Source organism: Aythya fuligula, chromosome 13, assembly GCF_009819795.1.
Source record: "Aythya fuligula isolate bAytFul2 chromosome 13, bAytFul2.pri, whole genome shotgun sequence".
NCBI lineage: Eukaryota > Metazoa > Chordata > Aves > Anseriformes > Anatidae > Aythya > Aythya fuligula.
Genome location: NC_045571.1, coordinates 16,310,624 through 16,327,710, shown reverse-complemented (window position 1 = coordinate 16,327,710; position 17,087 = coordinate 16,310,624). Strand labels below are relative to the sequence as shown.

Sequence of the window (17,087 nt, the reverse complement as noted above, 5' to 3'; positions counted from 1 at the left end):
TATATACTTCTGCTGGAGCAGCACGTACTTAAAATATCTTTTCTGTAGAGCTTATGAAAAAAAGAAAAAAAATAAATTACCTGCTTTTGTGGATCTGCTCTTATAAACAACAGAAAAGGGCAGTATAGGGAGTTCCATCTCAAACAAGAATTATTCTGATGTAATTTTATTTGGTTAATTTTGATGTATGCATGCTACATCCAGGATTAACAAACTAAACGTAAACTTTGAAACTTAAACTTTCTAAAGTGCAGTATGCTAAGCTTTAGTGACTTTATAAGAACTGAATATTTTTTAAATCCCTTTCTAAGGGATCCTCTATCCTATGTAGCAGAGAAGTGGCTGATTGAATCTCATGTACTAAGGAAAGCAGTAAATTCCTTGACAAATCTGAATGGCAGTATTTAACCTCATTTAATAACACATATTAGGTTTTTATTAGCCTAGTCATACTTATAAAACAGGAGTAAAAATCACTTTCTTCTTCTTTTTTCTTTTTTTTTTTTTTTTTCCCAAAGAAAATTATGGTCTATTCAATGTATAAAAATCCAAATTATTTTCTTTTGTTAGGACATCTTGTTATGCAAATAGGTCTGAATCAAAACTGAACACCAACTCTCTGAAATTAGGAGTTGCACAAATATCTCTCCAGAATCCTCACTTTAGACACATAGCATGTGGTGATACAAGAACCATGTTTATGCAAATAACGCAAATTAGAGATAATCAATTTTATATTCCTATATTAAAATATTTCTAAAATAATGGAATTTACTTTCCTGAAAATTTGGATACTTAACTTTATATCCTCACCCTTCTATATTTGGTGCACTCTTTTTTTTTTTTTTTTTTTCCTAAAAATAAACAAAGAAAAAAAACAACAAAAACAAACAAACAAACAAAACCACTTTGTTTCAAGTTAAAATAATACTCGTGGTTATCCTGACAGCGATTGAAGTGGGCTGAAAACATTACTGTCAGCAATGACTTTCTCCCATTTTCTGGGATGATATTGCTGATCCTAAAATCTTCCAGAATCATCACAGCCATGACTGTTCCCTAATACTGTTTTGTTGTTGGTGTTGTTGTTGGTTTTTCCTCTCCTCTCTTTAAAGAATTTTGTCAAAAGTTGAGCTGGTCTAAATTATCCCCATCATGTGTCAGTTGTCCAAACTGCTGAGAAAATCATCGGATTTAGAAAAGTAAACTACCCTCTATAACCCTACTTCAGATTAACATATTTTTTATATTTTATTTGACAAATGCTTTGGAAAACTAAAAATTTTATTAAAGAAATTCTGAAAGTCATTATTGGAGGTTGTTCAAAGGAAACTAGATGAGAATTAAAACTCAGCAGTGGATTTTCTGTTTTGTTTTGTTGTGTTTTGTTTTGTGTTTTTTTTTTTTTTTTTTTTTTTCCCTCATCAAAGAAAAAGGGAATGTTTATAATATATATTTCTAACCTGCAGGCATCCTTGATGCCAACGACTTCTTAATAGTTGGAAAAGACTTAAGTGATGTGAGAAATTTAACAATCAAACAGCAAAACTACAGTGGAGAAAGTGGTCACAACTGAATGCTTAAAGAGGTAACTGTGAAATTAGTGCCTCATCAGAATCATGGCAGAATTTCTGAAGGTGCTAGCAATCCCTTGAAAACCCCAGTTAGAAGGTAGCAGACATCACTGTAAGTGGTTTTGTACTCATGAGGAAATGATGGAAACTAGTCAGATATCCCCTTTCTTCTTTTAAATGTCTATTCTGAATGAAGGTCTGAGCTACAGTACAGATATTGCTCGAAATCACTCAGAGCCACTCTCACTTCTATGCCTGACTGGAACACAATGAAGTTTGGATTATGCTGTTTTAAATTATCACCCATTTTAAGTAATTTTCTTTATAAAACAAGATTAAAATGACTGTAATTCAAAACATTTTACCTCAAATTGATGTGAAAATTGTAGTGTTCATATTATTTCCATTTTTCAATTTGACAAAACATCTCACTCCATGTATAAGCTTTTCTGTGTTGTCACTATCTTGAGTGAAAATATGCATTTTACTCTGTGCATTTTACTCCTTCCTGATGTGCGTTATTTCTTAACACTACTTATTTAACTTTCTTAAAGAATATCTTTATATATAGCCTGTTGTGGTACCTAGGGAAAATATAAACAGATTTAGGAGGTCTGCTTACCTCCCTTCTACCCCACACAATAACAGTCTAACTTCATACTCTAAATTTGTTCTCTGGTCTTTCTACACACCTGATGGTAAGATGATAAAGCAAAGCAAAGAAAAAATTGTAATTCTAGCCTGAAAGAGTTGGAACTCAGATTATGGTGACTCTTACGTACATGAAACTTCCTTCTTTCATTTGTTTTCATATTAATACCATAGTAGGAGTCTCTCTCTCTCTCTGGAACAAATCATTTATAAAAAGAATAGCCTCATCTAAAAGAATAGCCTCATCTCTTCATCAGAAATTTGGTTCATAGATAGGCAGTTACATCAGTAATTCTTCTTAAAAATCCAATAAATTCTGATGTACATGAGTTCCCTACAAATAAGGGCATTTGCAAGAAGCACTAATATAGAGTGTTTCTTGCAGAATTCCTTCAGTAGTGAAGTTTAGAACAATACTAAAAAGTATTGCAAAATTAAGCAACTTGCAGAAGTTTATGGCTAAATTAGTTCTCGTGAGAATTAAAACTGAATTGTTCCTGCCTAAAGAATACAAACGTACAAATGTACTTAGATATGTCATGCTGTATTCAACTGTAAGTGCAAAAGAATGCCAAACCTTATCACTTAAAGTAATGGTAATATGCATGTCAGTTGTCAGACCCTCAAAACCTGGGAAAGAGCTGTTTTGCAAAAAATCTGCAAAGGATAATTCATTCCGTACTAGGGGGTATGATTTCTTGAGTAGAAAGCTTTAACTAGTACATATGTATAGGATAGATTTAAAGTGATTATGGAAATGTCACTGCAGGACAATACATTATTAGTAGTCCCTCATATGTTGTATCCTGTCCCCTTATGTTTGCTGATAATTAAAAACAGATTGGGATGTCATGTTAAGAACGAGTGCAAAATGTCCCTTTTATCATTTGCAACAACTATGAAGTAGTGGTCTTTCTGTATTCTTCAGTGATTGTTCTATTTGTGTTGGTGACAAATGGCATCTTTCTCCTTGTAATGTGCCTGCAGGGTTAAATGACTTTATTATTATTAATGAGTCATTGCTCTAGCTGCCCAGAAAGAGAGGGAACAGAAAACATAAGTGATTTAGAACTAAGTAATCACAAATGTAATTATTACCTTTCAAATTTCATTTTTACATCAATCACAAAGTTGTTAATCAAACATAGCCATCTCACATTTTAGAGGTCTTTCCTGAGTAGATACCTGGTTCCACTGAGGGCAGTCTGTGGCAGATTGACAAAGTGGTAATGACAAAAAACTGCTGTGAAAAAAAGTGGTTAGAAAATGCTGTCTAGCCATCAAGGAGCCTGCAGTTCAGAGGATTTTCCAAGACTTAAACCCACCTGGGCTTCAGCCATATGGAGGAGTGTCCTCCTGGGGAGGACAAAAGCTGCAGGAGGGGAATCCTTTTGTCCTGTGGTGATATGAAATGTCAAAGTCTTACTTCTCTCTTGTCTTTCCACAAAGTTGTACATTATGACTAATGAGCTTAATAAGTACAAGAGAACTGACATGCTGCTGGTCAGTTTATGGGAATCTTGAAGTGTGACTTCTTGAGCATACAATAGTTATCCTAATCACTTGTAAAAACTTGAAAATCTAGCAAAACATAATTATTAGGTGGAGCACAAGGCTTGTTCTTCTGTAGGGGTAAGGGAATCACAGTGAATTTAGGAAGTGGAAATTATTGTGGATTGTGTTAGACCATGCTGCATGTACAGTTAACGGCAAGCAATGTTGTTTTTTCAGAAACATAGGCTGAACTTGAGATTTATAGTGAAATGGAAAATCTGAGGAAAAACTTTGGCAAAATGAGAACATGTCCTTTCAATACTGTCATCTCTGCATAATGTTAGAATAGCAAAGATTCTCATCTTTTAAAAATCTACTTGGAAATAAAATGAGAAAATGGAAACTACTCATTTCCATACTTCATACCCCAAAAAAATCATTTGAATCAATAAGATCACAAAACAGGTGAACTTGAAACATTTTTGATGGAAAAAAAAGCTTTGTCAAAAAAGCTTCATCCAGCTTTACTTACTTATTGAACCCAAGAAAATAGATTTAATGCTGTTGACCCTCCAATCAAATGTAATATCTGTCATTGCTATAAACAGTATTACATAGATTTCACTATAAAACATTGCATTTGAACATCATGAAAGTGTCTAGAAGTATTCACAAAATAAATTAAGGGCAACATATTAAGAATAAGAACTTCTGTTTTGTTTTGTTTTACATTCTAATAAATAAAAATGCTTTTTTTTTTTTTTTTTTTTTTTTTTTTTATTCTTGAAATGCAATTAGAGTCACAGCATAAAAGCCACAGAATATTTTTAGACTGTTGTACGGTTTTTTGTTTTCTACTTTATTGGCCTGTGACTTTAAATTTCTGTTTGTGTGTATCTGATGAAAGCACAATTTCAAAACATCTTAACCCTCTTGGGTCACCGCAGGAAAGATATGCTTACTTAGTATTTGATTTTTTTATGGTTTTCTTTTGAAAATTAGGATTTCATTAAGGTGTCTGAACCATGAATATTTGCCTACAATTGTTCAAGGACTTAACAAAATTACTTAGTATTCTAATTTATTTTCACTGTATGTTACAATATTCTTCTCTAAATCTACATATGTATGTATATATACATATTTGAGTATAAGTAAGAATGAAAATGGGAGTAACCTCTTTAGCAAGGTTTGAAGAAGAGAGAACCAATGTTATGACTTATCTGTAGAAATGACTACTAAATGCCACTGGAATGGCACGATACCCAGTATAGTGTGGCCAGCCAAGGTGACACACAAAAATGTGTGATTCCCTGTATGCCTGTTGATTCTGCATGTAGAACATCTGGAGGATAAACCTTCCACAGAGTATGATTTCTCATGGGATCTGATGGAGGCAAGCTCTGTACATGAGGCTGAAGACTAAGGGAAGTGGTATGTCCTAATTGTTCTTTGAATAAACAGGTTCAAAGGCTAGAATTTTAGTAATTTATTTAGGTTTTTAAGTTATTGAGATCCATACAGGAAATAAAATATTCATAGGAATCTTCTCCCAAAGGGATTATATTATAAAAGATATAGATATCGATATAACAGCATTGATATAACAGCAATTATCAATGATTCAGGGTTTCTACATTCAGCTTCTTCCTTATTAATGTATCCCAGTTTATACTAACAAACTATTCTACCCTCCCTATTTTATTGTTAATGTTATTTCTCTTCTCTTAACCCAGCAGAGACCATTAAATGATGTTGCCCACGTGGCTGCTTTCTGTCACAAGGGTAATTCTGGACTCTAATTTACCTATATTATGCTTCAATTTCTACTTAGATTGAGTACCACATATAGTACATACACATGAGGGAAAAAATGAGGGAGATGCAGGGGGAACACAACCCATTCCTTAGGAGCTATTGGCTGAGATGAGCAGAATAAGGTTGTCATCTTCATCACTCTGGTGAGTTCCTGCTGAGCAGAGAGCACTGAAATTGTGATGGGAGCTGTTTAATACGAAATGCTTCAGTAAATGAGAGGCACTTCTGGATGCTGACAGAATAGCATTGGCACTGCATGCCATGTATTCATATATGTGCTGTGTTGTGAAAATATGAAAAATAGCTCAGCAATGGCATAATTATGGGCAATTTGCTTAATTGCTTGCTAATTGTTGCTTGCTTTATTATGAAACAAGAGTGCTCTGAATGTAACACTGACTGGTTTGCATCCAAAATGTGTCATATTCAATACTGGCTTTTCATTAAGACTTCAGCTACATGGTGTTAAATTTAAGCATTCTATCTATATCCTGTATTTTAAATCGTTTTCTTAAATTTTTTTTAAATTATTTTTGAATTCTTTATGCAATTTATAAAAGTCCTAAGCCTGGATTGATACCATGCAGTTTGTCAGTTTTTGAACTTCTATTGAATCTGAGCATTTTGCTAATGAATATGTTTTTTGATCATTATTACGTGTAAGTGGGTAAAGGTGGAGACATTTTAAGGTTTGTCCAGGAGCTCGTGGTGTTGATTGTCCAGCTTTCAGAAATGCATATCTCTTTTAACATGCACTCTTTTTTTTTTTTTTTTTTTTTTTTTTTTTTTTTTTTTTTTTTTTTTCCCCAAAGGGAGATGTACCATTTTTAAAGTTTGGCCTAGACTTTTGGAAAAAATGTTCTCGTATGGTTTGAACAAGATACACTGCTTTGAGCAGGAGATTAGACCAGACATCTTTAAAAGTCCCTTCCAACCTAAGTCTGTGATTCCATGGTGCAAGGGATGACTTCTGTGGCAGACTGAAAAAGGAGCTGGTTGTATTGTTGTTGTCCTAGTAGTACCTCTCCTTTTTGGTGGAATGGAGGGGCATAGGAGTAGACAAGAAAGTGTATCATGTATACACTAAATACATGCTTCAACATTATGAGAATGCTGATAACACTCTCAGACTAACGACCTGTTTTCCTTTGAGAATTCTCTATAAGAAATATTCTTAAACCTGCAACAAATATTGAGCTAGAAATGTCAAAGTATGCAGCATTCAGTCTACAAAATACATAGTACCAAGTGCAACCTGCATTGTAGTGTTCTTCGGCTTTCATACCCCATATGCAAGAAGAACAATCAACTTTTATATTTTCATTTATATTTATATGTGCTGTACGTGGGCTTTATAATTATAGAAAGTCTCTAACCAAAACAAACAGAAAAAGATCAAATAGTATTTTTTTGTTATAATTGTTTTGACTGAAGGATAGCTACCTGGCAAGGTTGAAATTCCACATTTTAAGTAAAAGTAAATATTCTTACTGAAGACTGGTTTGACCTAAAAATGATAAACACTGTGGAACAATGAACAAGTCTTTTAACTACTGTGCTTTTAGTTACACTTGACAGCTCTGATCTAAACATTTCATAAGAGCTGACAGACACCTTCTTTAAAAACGTTCTTAGTTCAGAGGCAGACAATTTAAAAAACAGCTTAATTCCTAAAACAATCTGGAGTTCAAGTGACAATGGTAAATTCACATGTGCAAAAGTGTGTTCCATTGTATGAATTAAAAAATATCTTTCTGACAACCTACATGTCATAGTTGATGAGCCTCCATGCAGTATGAAAAAATATATAAAATTAAGGTTTTATTAATGAGTGAAGAAACAAGGCAAACTGATAAAAGTTGAAATGAACATATTGTTAATTTGTAATACATGAGGAATATTTACAGTTTTATTTCCAGTTATAAACCTGTCATATCTTTTGTGAGAACATGTTATCAGACACTAAATTTCAGCAGAGAAAACCATTATTTCTTCTGAAAATATTCAAAGACAGCAGAAACCTTCTTTTACTTGTTTGTTAGAGGCAGATGTTACAGATCTTTCCTACCAGAATACTTATGGGACTGGAATAATCACCTACATTACCTCTTTTGAATGAGAGAAGAGCTCAAATTTTTTTCTTTTCACCCACACTTAACAATGAATTGCAAGAGGTTAGTGTTGCAAACACTTGCCTGCATAAGAAAATGCAAAGCAGAAGAAAGCTTAAGGAGTAGCAGCTAGAAAATGCCATGCTCAGTTTATCCAGGCTTGGATAAATGCCACTTGAGCACTGAACTTCACACTGACACAGCTGTATGGCTTGAAATCCTCTTCAGATGGTCTTTTGGGATGCTCTGCTGACCCAGCCTGAGTGTCTCCTTTTAAGTGGGCAGCAAGTGGTGAAGGGGAAGCCAGCCTGGGTGCTGTGGACAACATCATAATGCTAGTTACAGTGACCTCTCAGAGGTCACTGTCTCAGTGACATATTATTGTCAGTAACAGAATATTGGAAACCAACTACTTTATATCGTAAAGTGGCACCACTAGTATGATATATTGCTGCTAAATAGCTCTTTGCTTTGATAAAAAAGGGAATTGTTAGAAATATGTATTTTTTTAAGTAAAACAGCTTGGATGGCAATACAATGCCAGGGCTAGGCAGCTATTTAGAATGGTTTCAAGTGCTAATGAAACAGTAGAATGATATCTTAGAAAAATAGAGAATGAATTATACTGACTGAAGGAAGCTACATTTCACGGCCTGGAAGAACAGTCAAAAAAGATAATGCCTAGTGAATATTCATGAAGAAAAAATCCTACATTTTGTGCTAGTTCATTGAAAACCAGAAGAATTATGTTCCAACAGTCTTTTTTTTTTTTTTTTTTTTTTTTTTGATTGTGCTAAAAGCATTTGATACTCCTGGCTTTAAATATTTATTTTTACTTCATACCAAGACAAAGCTGTTTTGTGTCTGAGTTATCCTTGCTAGTACTTCTTAATGCAGCAGACCAGTTGTTGAGATTTGCTAAGATTCCATTAAATGGAAATACTGGAGACCTTATCCATCTCACAATATACTTATTGTCACACTCTCAGTTAATTTGTTTTCCTACAGTATACCCATTTTCCTAAAGAAAACCTCAGGGCTACGCTAATGCTATGGCCTATATGCAGAAGATATAAATTAAAAACAAAACAGTTCTATTCATTTTTCTTGAAATATGATTCCTTTTGAAGTTAGTCTATGGGTTAAATATATCATTGATTTAATTTTATTTTTTCTTTCTAATGACTGCAGTATATTATAAACCAAAGCTTGACTGTTACAGTTGGAAAAAAAAGATGTCAGACATCATACAGAAAAGTACTTGTATTTGCTAAATACATTTTTACTTTCTATTCTCTTGCAACGCTGCAGAGATACTCAGTAGAAAAGGGTTTTAACCCTTCAAAATTAATAAGAACTGTATATTTTACATGTTATTATTCATAAGCGGTGATGAAAAGTATAATTACTCTGATGGTCAAGATTACATGTACAAAATACATATACTGAAAGATTGACTGCTACAAAAAGTCTGACAATGCAGGATTTTTATATAATGAAACCCAAACCTAAAAGCCAAAATAACTTGTATTCACAGCATATGATTATACCCATGAAGGTTAGGTAGGTTTTGCTAAAGGTTTGTTTGCTTTCTTTGTTTTCTGTTTGTTTGTTTTTGCTAAAGGTTGTGTATCAATCTCATTATTGAGAGAATAAATGAGAATGTCATTCTGACAACATTGTTGTTCTTCACATGTTAGCATGTTCCAAGTCTACAGGTAGTCTGGCAACACATGGCACAAAATGCTTATGTCAATATGGTGTAGAGAATGCTTTATAAGAGACCTTTTATTTCTGCAGTTCCCTTGTCTAAAGCTCAAGTTAACTATTGCCATACACTGGTTTTGATGGTTTAATTTTGTTTGCTTTTTTATTCTAGCTTGAGATAGTACTACATTATAAGTATAGTAACTAATTGCTGTGGAGATCTAGCAATGCATAATAATTATTATTTCCAAATAAAAATAATATTTTTCCAGTTTCACCTAAGTAACAGAATTTTAAGAGATATTAGAAAGCCTGGAGGAATGTCTGGGGGATTGGGTATCAACAAGGTTTTGTTAATAAATGCAAAAAATATCAGTTTCTGCATAAATCAGTGATAACACTAAGTCAAGGACATACCTGTTTTCTGTGAGTTGCCTTGATTAGAAGAGAAGAAAACTTGGATAATTAAAGAGCTTAAAGAGCTTGTATATACTTAATTTTATGTCTCTAATAGCAGATAGCAGGACACAGAAAGATTAGACTAATCTACCAGCAGTAACTTTTTTTTTTGCATGAACTATTTCCTCTACTGAATTATTTCCATATTTATATATCTGACTGCCCATCAAAACTGGATTAGTACTTCAACAACAAGGTGCCAAGGCTTTGTCAGGATTACATTCTAAAATACAGAGACAAGATGACTGAAGACATGTTGAAATGCTAAAAACAGGGTAAAACAACAATATTTATAAACAATCATTTATTTACCAGGCACATACTTGTACAATTTACTTCAGGAGAAATAATCAAGAACATAACATTCAGGAAACAACAGAGAACCAATTGTCCACTTAACACTGGTAGATTTTAAAAAGATGTAACCTATATTTTGGTCAGCAGCATTATATATTTCAATGACTGAAGGAAAAAGTAAATTAATTTATATTTAGATGTAACATGGAAATATGCGTTAGTGCTTTATAGCTTTACACAGACTTCAACATGCAAAGTATTTATTAGAACAGAAATACAGCATCTGTTTAAACATCTCAAAAGATGAGCGGCTCCCACTCAGAACTATTATTGCAATAAGTAATTTGTAGCAGCATACCTTCTCCACTGGTTGTGAGTCACTGGTTGTCAATCCAATTCTAAATATTTTCCTGAAAATAAATACGAAAAATATATACACATCTTTCAGAAAAAGGACGTTCTTGCAGTTTGTGAAGACAACACAATACAATATCTAATTGGACTCTTTCTCTCTTTTGATATACTCAAACATGTATGTAGCAAGATAATATAAAAATAATGTATATAATAATAAAAATATCTCAAGGAATGATTTGTAGTATACAAGTTATATTAATTTGATTTTACACAACATGGTAAACCCAGAATAATTTAAATGAAACAGATCAAGATTGTTTACGTATTGCAAATTATGTTTTGTAGATTTAGTAGCTTACTTTGTCTTTGAACAAATTATAATTTCTGTAATCTCTTTTCAAGGGCATAAACCTTGCATCTACTCAAGAACTCAGGTTCGATTACTAGTAAACTACAGAGGTTACAGCTTCGTTGGCTATTACCCTTTGATTTTTCACAGTTTCCAGTATTGAATGCACAGAGAAATCAATTCTCTTTAAAATAGTTTTTAGGCTGTCTTTCATTCTTAAAGCTCTTGAGTGCATCTTTGAAGCCACTTCAAGAGAATATTTCAATAAAAATAATATAATTTTATTTTTTTTTTTCAAGTAATTGTATGCAAACATATAGAATAGTGATATTGGATTATTATAAAGTTTTATTAGTTTGTTTGTTTTCACATGAGGGACAATTCCAAAAAATAAAAATGTCATAAGTAGAATGTATAAGGGCTTTGGTTACCTGACGGATGCCACAGTATCATATGTTGATGAAATTTTAATAGTTTTTCTGATGATACTGTGGGCCTCAAACTTGCAAACATCTAACATTCATTTAATTTTTACAACTGCAGGTATTTTCTTTCCCAACTATGTCCATTATCATTGAACTAGAATTGCTTTGTTACCCTTGATTCCCTGCATATGTCAGTCTTCAGATCCTTTGATAATTTCCTGTCTTTTTCTGCCCTCCCAGCTATTGAAGTAAATCTCCAGAAAGCCCTGGCTGAAGCCTCTGAAACCTGCACACAGGAGTGTCTCATCCTAGGCCATTCAGACAACTGCTGGATGCCACCTTCTTTGACACAGTATCAACAGTCCAACACCCCTTTGCCATCATTTGGCTTCCAGCAAGGCTGGGGCCGAGGAGCCAGGCCTGATGGATGCCACACTCTTGGGAGGTCCCTTCCAAAGGATGACACTGACAAAGGCCAAGGTGGGCTCAGGCCCCAGTTCTACAACACCTGTGAAAGACACTGCACGAGTGAAGATCCTGTCAAAGTCATCCCCCTGGCAAACTTTGCTGTATCCCACCAGACACCAGTGTCTGGGAGTAGCACTACATTTATCCATGAGCACCAGCTATAAATGCATATCTGGCAAATCCACTATTTCAGGCTTTAAGTGTAACTTAAGCCTAACTCTGTTCTTAGTGCACATACAAACTTGTTAGGCTTGTGAATATTTATGTATATAGAATTCTAAATTTGAATTTGAATTTAGCTTTTCAAGCTAAATCCTTAGGACTTAGTTAAAATTGACCATAGTTCTTGGCAAAATATATAAAATGGGGAAGAAAACCCACAACCCAGAACCTAAAAAAAGAAAACACAAAATCCCACTGATTTTCTTATATGGGTCATATAGCACAAATACCTGCTAGCAGTTCTTCCTCTTTGTTGAAAGCATTTTCTTAGTACAGTTTAGGGAATATTACAGTAATATAACTCACTAGTTTTTTTCTATCTTCTCTGTTATAATTTATAGCATATTCATAGATTTCACCTTCCATTTGCTTAGCAATAGACATCAAGCGGGCAATGTCTCATTTGATTACCTTACATAATAGAATGTGTAAGATCTACTTCTTAGGAAGGATGGTATATGTTTTCAACAAAATTTATCTTTCATGTAATTAAGAAGGAAAATGTACTGAAAGACTTGACAACTGCTTTTGTTTTTAATTTTAACTGATTGGATACACAGGTATTTATTCTATGAAAGAATGCAATAGATGAAATAGAAAACTCTTAACTAGGCTTTTCTGTGTGAAATTGAAAACATGACCATACAATAAGGATCAGTGTTTTTTTTTAAATTTATTTCTAAGATTTTATTTTCTACAATAATGGAAGCAAAAGTGTGATAAATGTGCTTTTCAAGCTATAAGGCTAATTTTATTTATTTTTTTTTTATCTTGCAGAGCTTGCTTTGGCTACTGTTCCTGTTAGTTGAAAATTACATGGGCACTGCTGAAAACAGTAGGAAACTGGGCTAGTTATTTTGGCCGGTGTCATATTGTGGCTTTAAGCTACTGATGTTTAAAATAATATTATAGTGATGTATATGTTTGTTTTACAGCTATAATCACCTATTACAAGTATTCAGTAGAAGATTAGCTATAATATTAGTTACTTCACCCCAAACCTATTAGATAAAGGAGTAGTTGTCATTGTAGCTTAGTTTATTAGAGAATTGCTGACATTTTTCAGCAAAGAAAGAAGGTAATGAATGCTGGATAACTATAATTATAAGTACACCCCGATTATGTTATTTGATAAAGTCTCAAGGTGGTTCTCTGTAAAGATTAGAATTTTTTCAGTGTTCTGTTAACCGGACAGTATATTCTTAATAGTGACAGGAAAAAAACAAACAAACAAACAAACAAACAAAAAACTAGTAAATTCTACAGCGGATGAAAAGGAAATTCCTTTCTTAAATAAAAACAAAACAAAATATTTCCTTTCTAGTATTTTGTTGCTATTTAGCCATTTAGCTATTTCATCATTTATGATACCAAGTTTTTTTCCTTATCAAACTGCATAACTTTGTTTAGTTTTATTGATACTTTAAGTGAGACAATCGAAGTTTTGTGAAAGAAAAAATGACAGTGTATGAATATTTCTTACCGATAGATTTCTGTGTTGGCTTCATATTGTAACTTATGTGTAATTTATTATAAAAAAAAAAGTGTAAAAATGCTGTAATATTAGCTGCTTGTAAAATTTACAGAAGTACAAGTTGTTGAAGGTTTCCAATGAATACTAAAAGAGCTTCTCTTATGTGCCCAGCAGGTATAAGTAGCTTTATATATTGTGTCCCAACTGTAATCCTATTCGAATCACATTTACATTTTATGTGCAAACTAAAAGAAGCTTCACTTTTGATCTACTGATAGGCTTTAATTAATAAACATAAGATTATCTAATGATGTACTTCTGTTCTTTTTTTATTTTGTTTAATGTATTTCTCAATAATGTTTAGAAAAAATGTGGCACACTGCTTTCCAGTTGCATGTAAATCCAGGGTAAAAAAAAGAAAATAAAAAAAAATCCTTTGGCTACTGACACACAGTAGTTGACACAGCTCATTTCCAGTTCCAGGAAAACTAAAAATTTGACAAATTAATTCATACCTAATATATACAGAGCCTTTTGTTGTTTACTTTGGAGACATCACAGTGAGAAAATTCATCAGTCCTTTTCAGGGATACACAATAAAAGCTTATCTGTAGTTTACACAGCTTTACCAAACATATTAATTGTGCAAATTTAGAATAAAGCTGACATGTAATACTTCCTATTGTAAGCGGAGGACTATAGTTTTAGTTAAAGATGGCTGCCATACCAAGTGGCAGCTGCATTTTAGAACTGTATTTATTTATTTATTTATTTTGCCTTCAACATTTCCTTTCTGGGTGAAGATTGTAACTGAAATTTCCTGACAAAACAATCAATTTCTACAGCATTAGGAGTTTAATAGGAAAAGATTAAGATACCAGAATTATACTTTCTCTCTCCCCCCCCCCCCCCCCCCCCCCCCAGGTAACAAATCAATCAATCAATCAAAAACCCCAATCCTTTACCCTTTCTTTTTTAACGTTTTTTTGTTGTTTTTTTTTTTTTTTTTTTTTTCTTCTGAGATATGGAAGCAATTAACTGCCGTCCCTTCTCCAAATAAAACACACAATAAAAAAAAGTGAAAACCAGAAACCAACCAACCAAAAAAAAAAACACAACTGCTTAAACAAAAAGAATTGTAAAGTTGAATCTGATTATAGGAAGTGCTAAATATTATATCCATGACATTGTGCTATGGTATTGTAAAATTCTATCAACAAGATAAAGAACACTTAATTGTAAATTTATTGGGAGTAAAACTATGCCCTCATTTTTATGTATTACATATATAAAATTACGCATTAAAGGTGACATTTTTTCTGAAAAAAATGTACAAGTGTCATGTCAGTATCCAGAGGAATAACATTACTATAGACTCTTTGCACATCTTGCCATATATATAAATAATTTATCTAGTGCATAGGCTGTATATTTTTGTGTAATTTTTTTAGTCAATTATTTCATCTTGTGTGAATTTGTGGAGAAAACAATCCTATATACAATATACAGTAAAATGGTAGTTACATGATTAGATTTGTTTCATACAGTGTAACAATAAAAGAAAACCTTTGCCTTCAAAGTAATGTGTCACACAGTCTAGCCTAGATTTTTTTTTTCCAAATTCAATACATGCTTGTTGCACTTTGAACTATTGCAAGATATAGGTAGTGGTGGCAGAAAGAAAGGTAACTTTTGATTATGTAAAGCAGTCAAATATTTAAAAAAAAAAAAAAAAAAAAAGATGAACTGAAGTCAAACTGGTTGAAGTGAAATATATCAGTTTTTTGTTTTCATAAACTGTGCTGTGTGTAACTTAATTCTAAAGGAAGAATAATGAGGCACGTCTGCTTGGCCAGACAGAGGCTACTGAGCACCTGCTCTCTCAGCTGTGAGCTGGCCGGATGCAGGTCATTTAGCTCATTATTATGGCAATGAGCCCATGCTAATAGGACCTGAGGGTTTATGAATGTTAGCATGACAGTTAGGTTGACATAACTTTAGTTATGTGAGTCTGAATCCAGACAGGTCTTTTTGCTAGGCACAGAGGTGGAGAAGTGCAGCCACTTTGTATTAGATACTCATGAGCCCAGTGTATGCAGGGTTTTTTTTGTTTGTTTGTGGGTGTTGGTGTGTTTTTTTGTTGTTGTTGTTTCTTTGTTTTTTAAGAAGTGGAAGGTTGCTCTGTTGTATTCTGAGTGAGCTCTAATCCAGTGTGCAAATACATCAGCCTCAAGTTACCATTGTTACTCCTCTTCTAGTGTCACTGAGCCAGAGAGTAGACCTAAATAATTTTTAGCTGCTAATGATTGATTAGTGCAAGGTATCTTGATTCAAGCTTATAAAGCTTTAATTTGAAATTCTTGATCATTGTATGTTGTTTCCAACAGTTCTAGCACAAGTTTTTCTTTTGCAGCTTTAATACCAGTTCCTATCAAAATTTATTGATTAAATGTTTGCAGTTTATTACCATTATTTAATTGGATAAACAAAAAGGGAGGGATTGGTTTGTGCAGACACAAAGTAAAGTTGAAGGCAAAGATTTTATTTGATATACATAGGAAAATTGTGTATAACATTATCCCTAGAGAAGAAAGAGATGGATGATTTCTTGTAAATATTTGGTTTTGTATTTCTGGAAAGCCTCCCAGCTCTATGGCATACTACAGGATCTGAGAGTGAGCAGTGTATGTCTATGTACTGAAACAGCCCTAACCATGCTTTACAAATCACGCAGTTGGACATCATATATCATAGTCCAGCAGCATTTAAAGTCCAGTAAATTTGCAGTAGTTCTATTTCAGGTTTCTGTACAGCATGTTGTCTTGTTATTTACAATGCTTATTAATAAACTAGATCCACAAAAACTGTTTCCTCCTTTGCACTGTCTTCTTTTTGTTTCTGTAATACAGGCATTTAAAAAGGATTCTTCCAGCTACACTTCCCTTCCATTCCCAGCAGAAAAGTTAACTTAGCTTGCAGTTACTTCATCAAATTGAGTAGCGGGCTTTTGGTAGACAGTAGAAACATTCACACACAATGTGTACACCATTCTAGCTTTTTATTATAAGATGTATTTTCCCCTTCTGTGTCACCTTTTTAACACCATGCTCCCAGCTCATTACATGCTGGAGGTGGGAGTATTTATGGGGTTTTGTTAAAAAAAAAAAAAAAAAAGCTTTTTCTAACTGAGAGAACATGGTTAGTAACTTGTTGAGCTGAAGAGATTATTCTCTCATGTCATATACAGCCAAACAGCCAAACAAGAAACTAAGGAAATAACTTTTCATACATTTTCTATAGTAGTTAAGTCCATATTTAAAAGTAACTCTTTTGATAGTTCTCCTAATATCAAGGCAGTAGTATCTTATTCTTTAACACAGTTATGTGTTAAGCACAACCTTCTTTTTAGTAGGATCCTTTCCAGGCAAGAAAATATAATAGCCATTTTGGCATCAAAATTATGCATGAATATGTTCTTTCATTGACAAGTATTACTACATTAATTTTTATTATAAAGAATATACTGTGCCTCCAAATTCAGGAAAGAAAAGGGAAAGGGAAAGGGAAAGGGAAAGGGAAAGGGAAAGGGAAAGGGAAAGGGAAAGGGAAAGGGAAAGGGAAAGGGAAAGGGAAAGGGAAAGGGAAAGGGAAAGGGAAAGGGAAAGGGAAAGGGAAAGGGAA

At 33.3% G+C, this 17,087-nt stretch overlaps 1 protein-coding gene across 2 annotated transcripts in view; it reads left to right on the top strand.

Annotated features, from left to right (window-relative positions):
- PCDH11X (protocadherin 11 X-linked) overlaps positions 1-14,337 on the top strand; it is a 473,826-nt gene extending 459,489 nt beyond the window's left edge. The window contains exons 7-8 of one of the 2 annotated variants that reach the window (XM_032196196.1): positions 11,483-11,722; positions 12,710-14,337. In XM_032196196.1, the coding sequence (XP_032052087.1) occupies positions 11,483-11,722; positions 12,710-12,741 (272 nt within the window). In that variant the 3' untranslated portion in view covers positions 12,742-14,337. Of the gene's footprint in view, positions 1-11,482 lie in introns of both variants that reach the window. The other variant, XM_032196195.1, reaches the window with a different exon arrangement.
- The last annotated feature ends 2,750 nt before the right edge of the window (positions 14,338-17,087 follow it).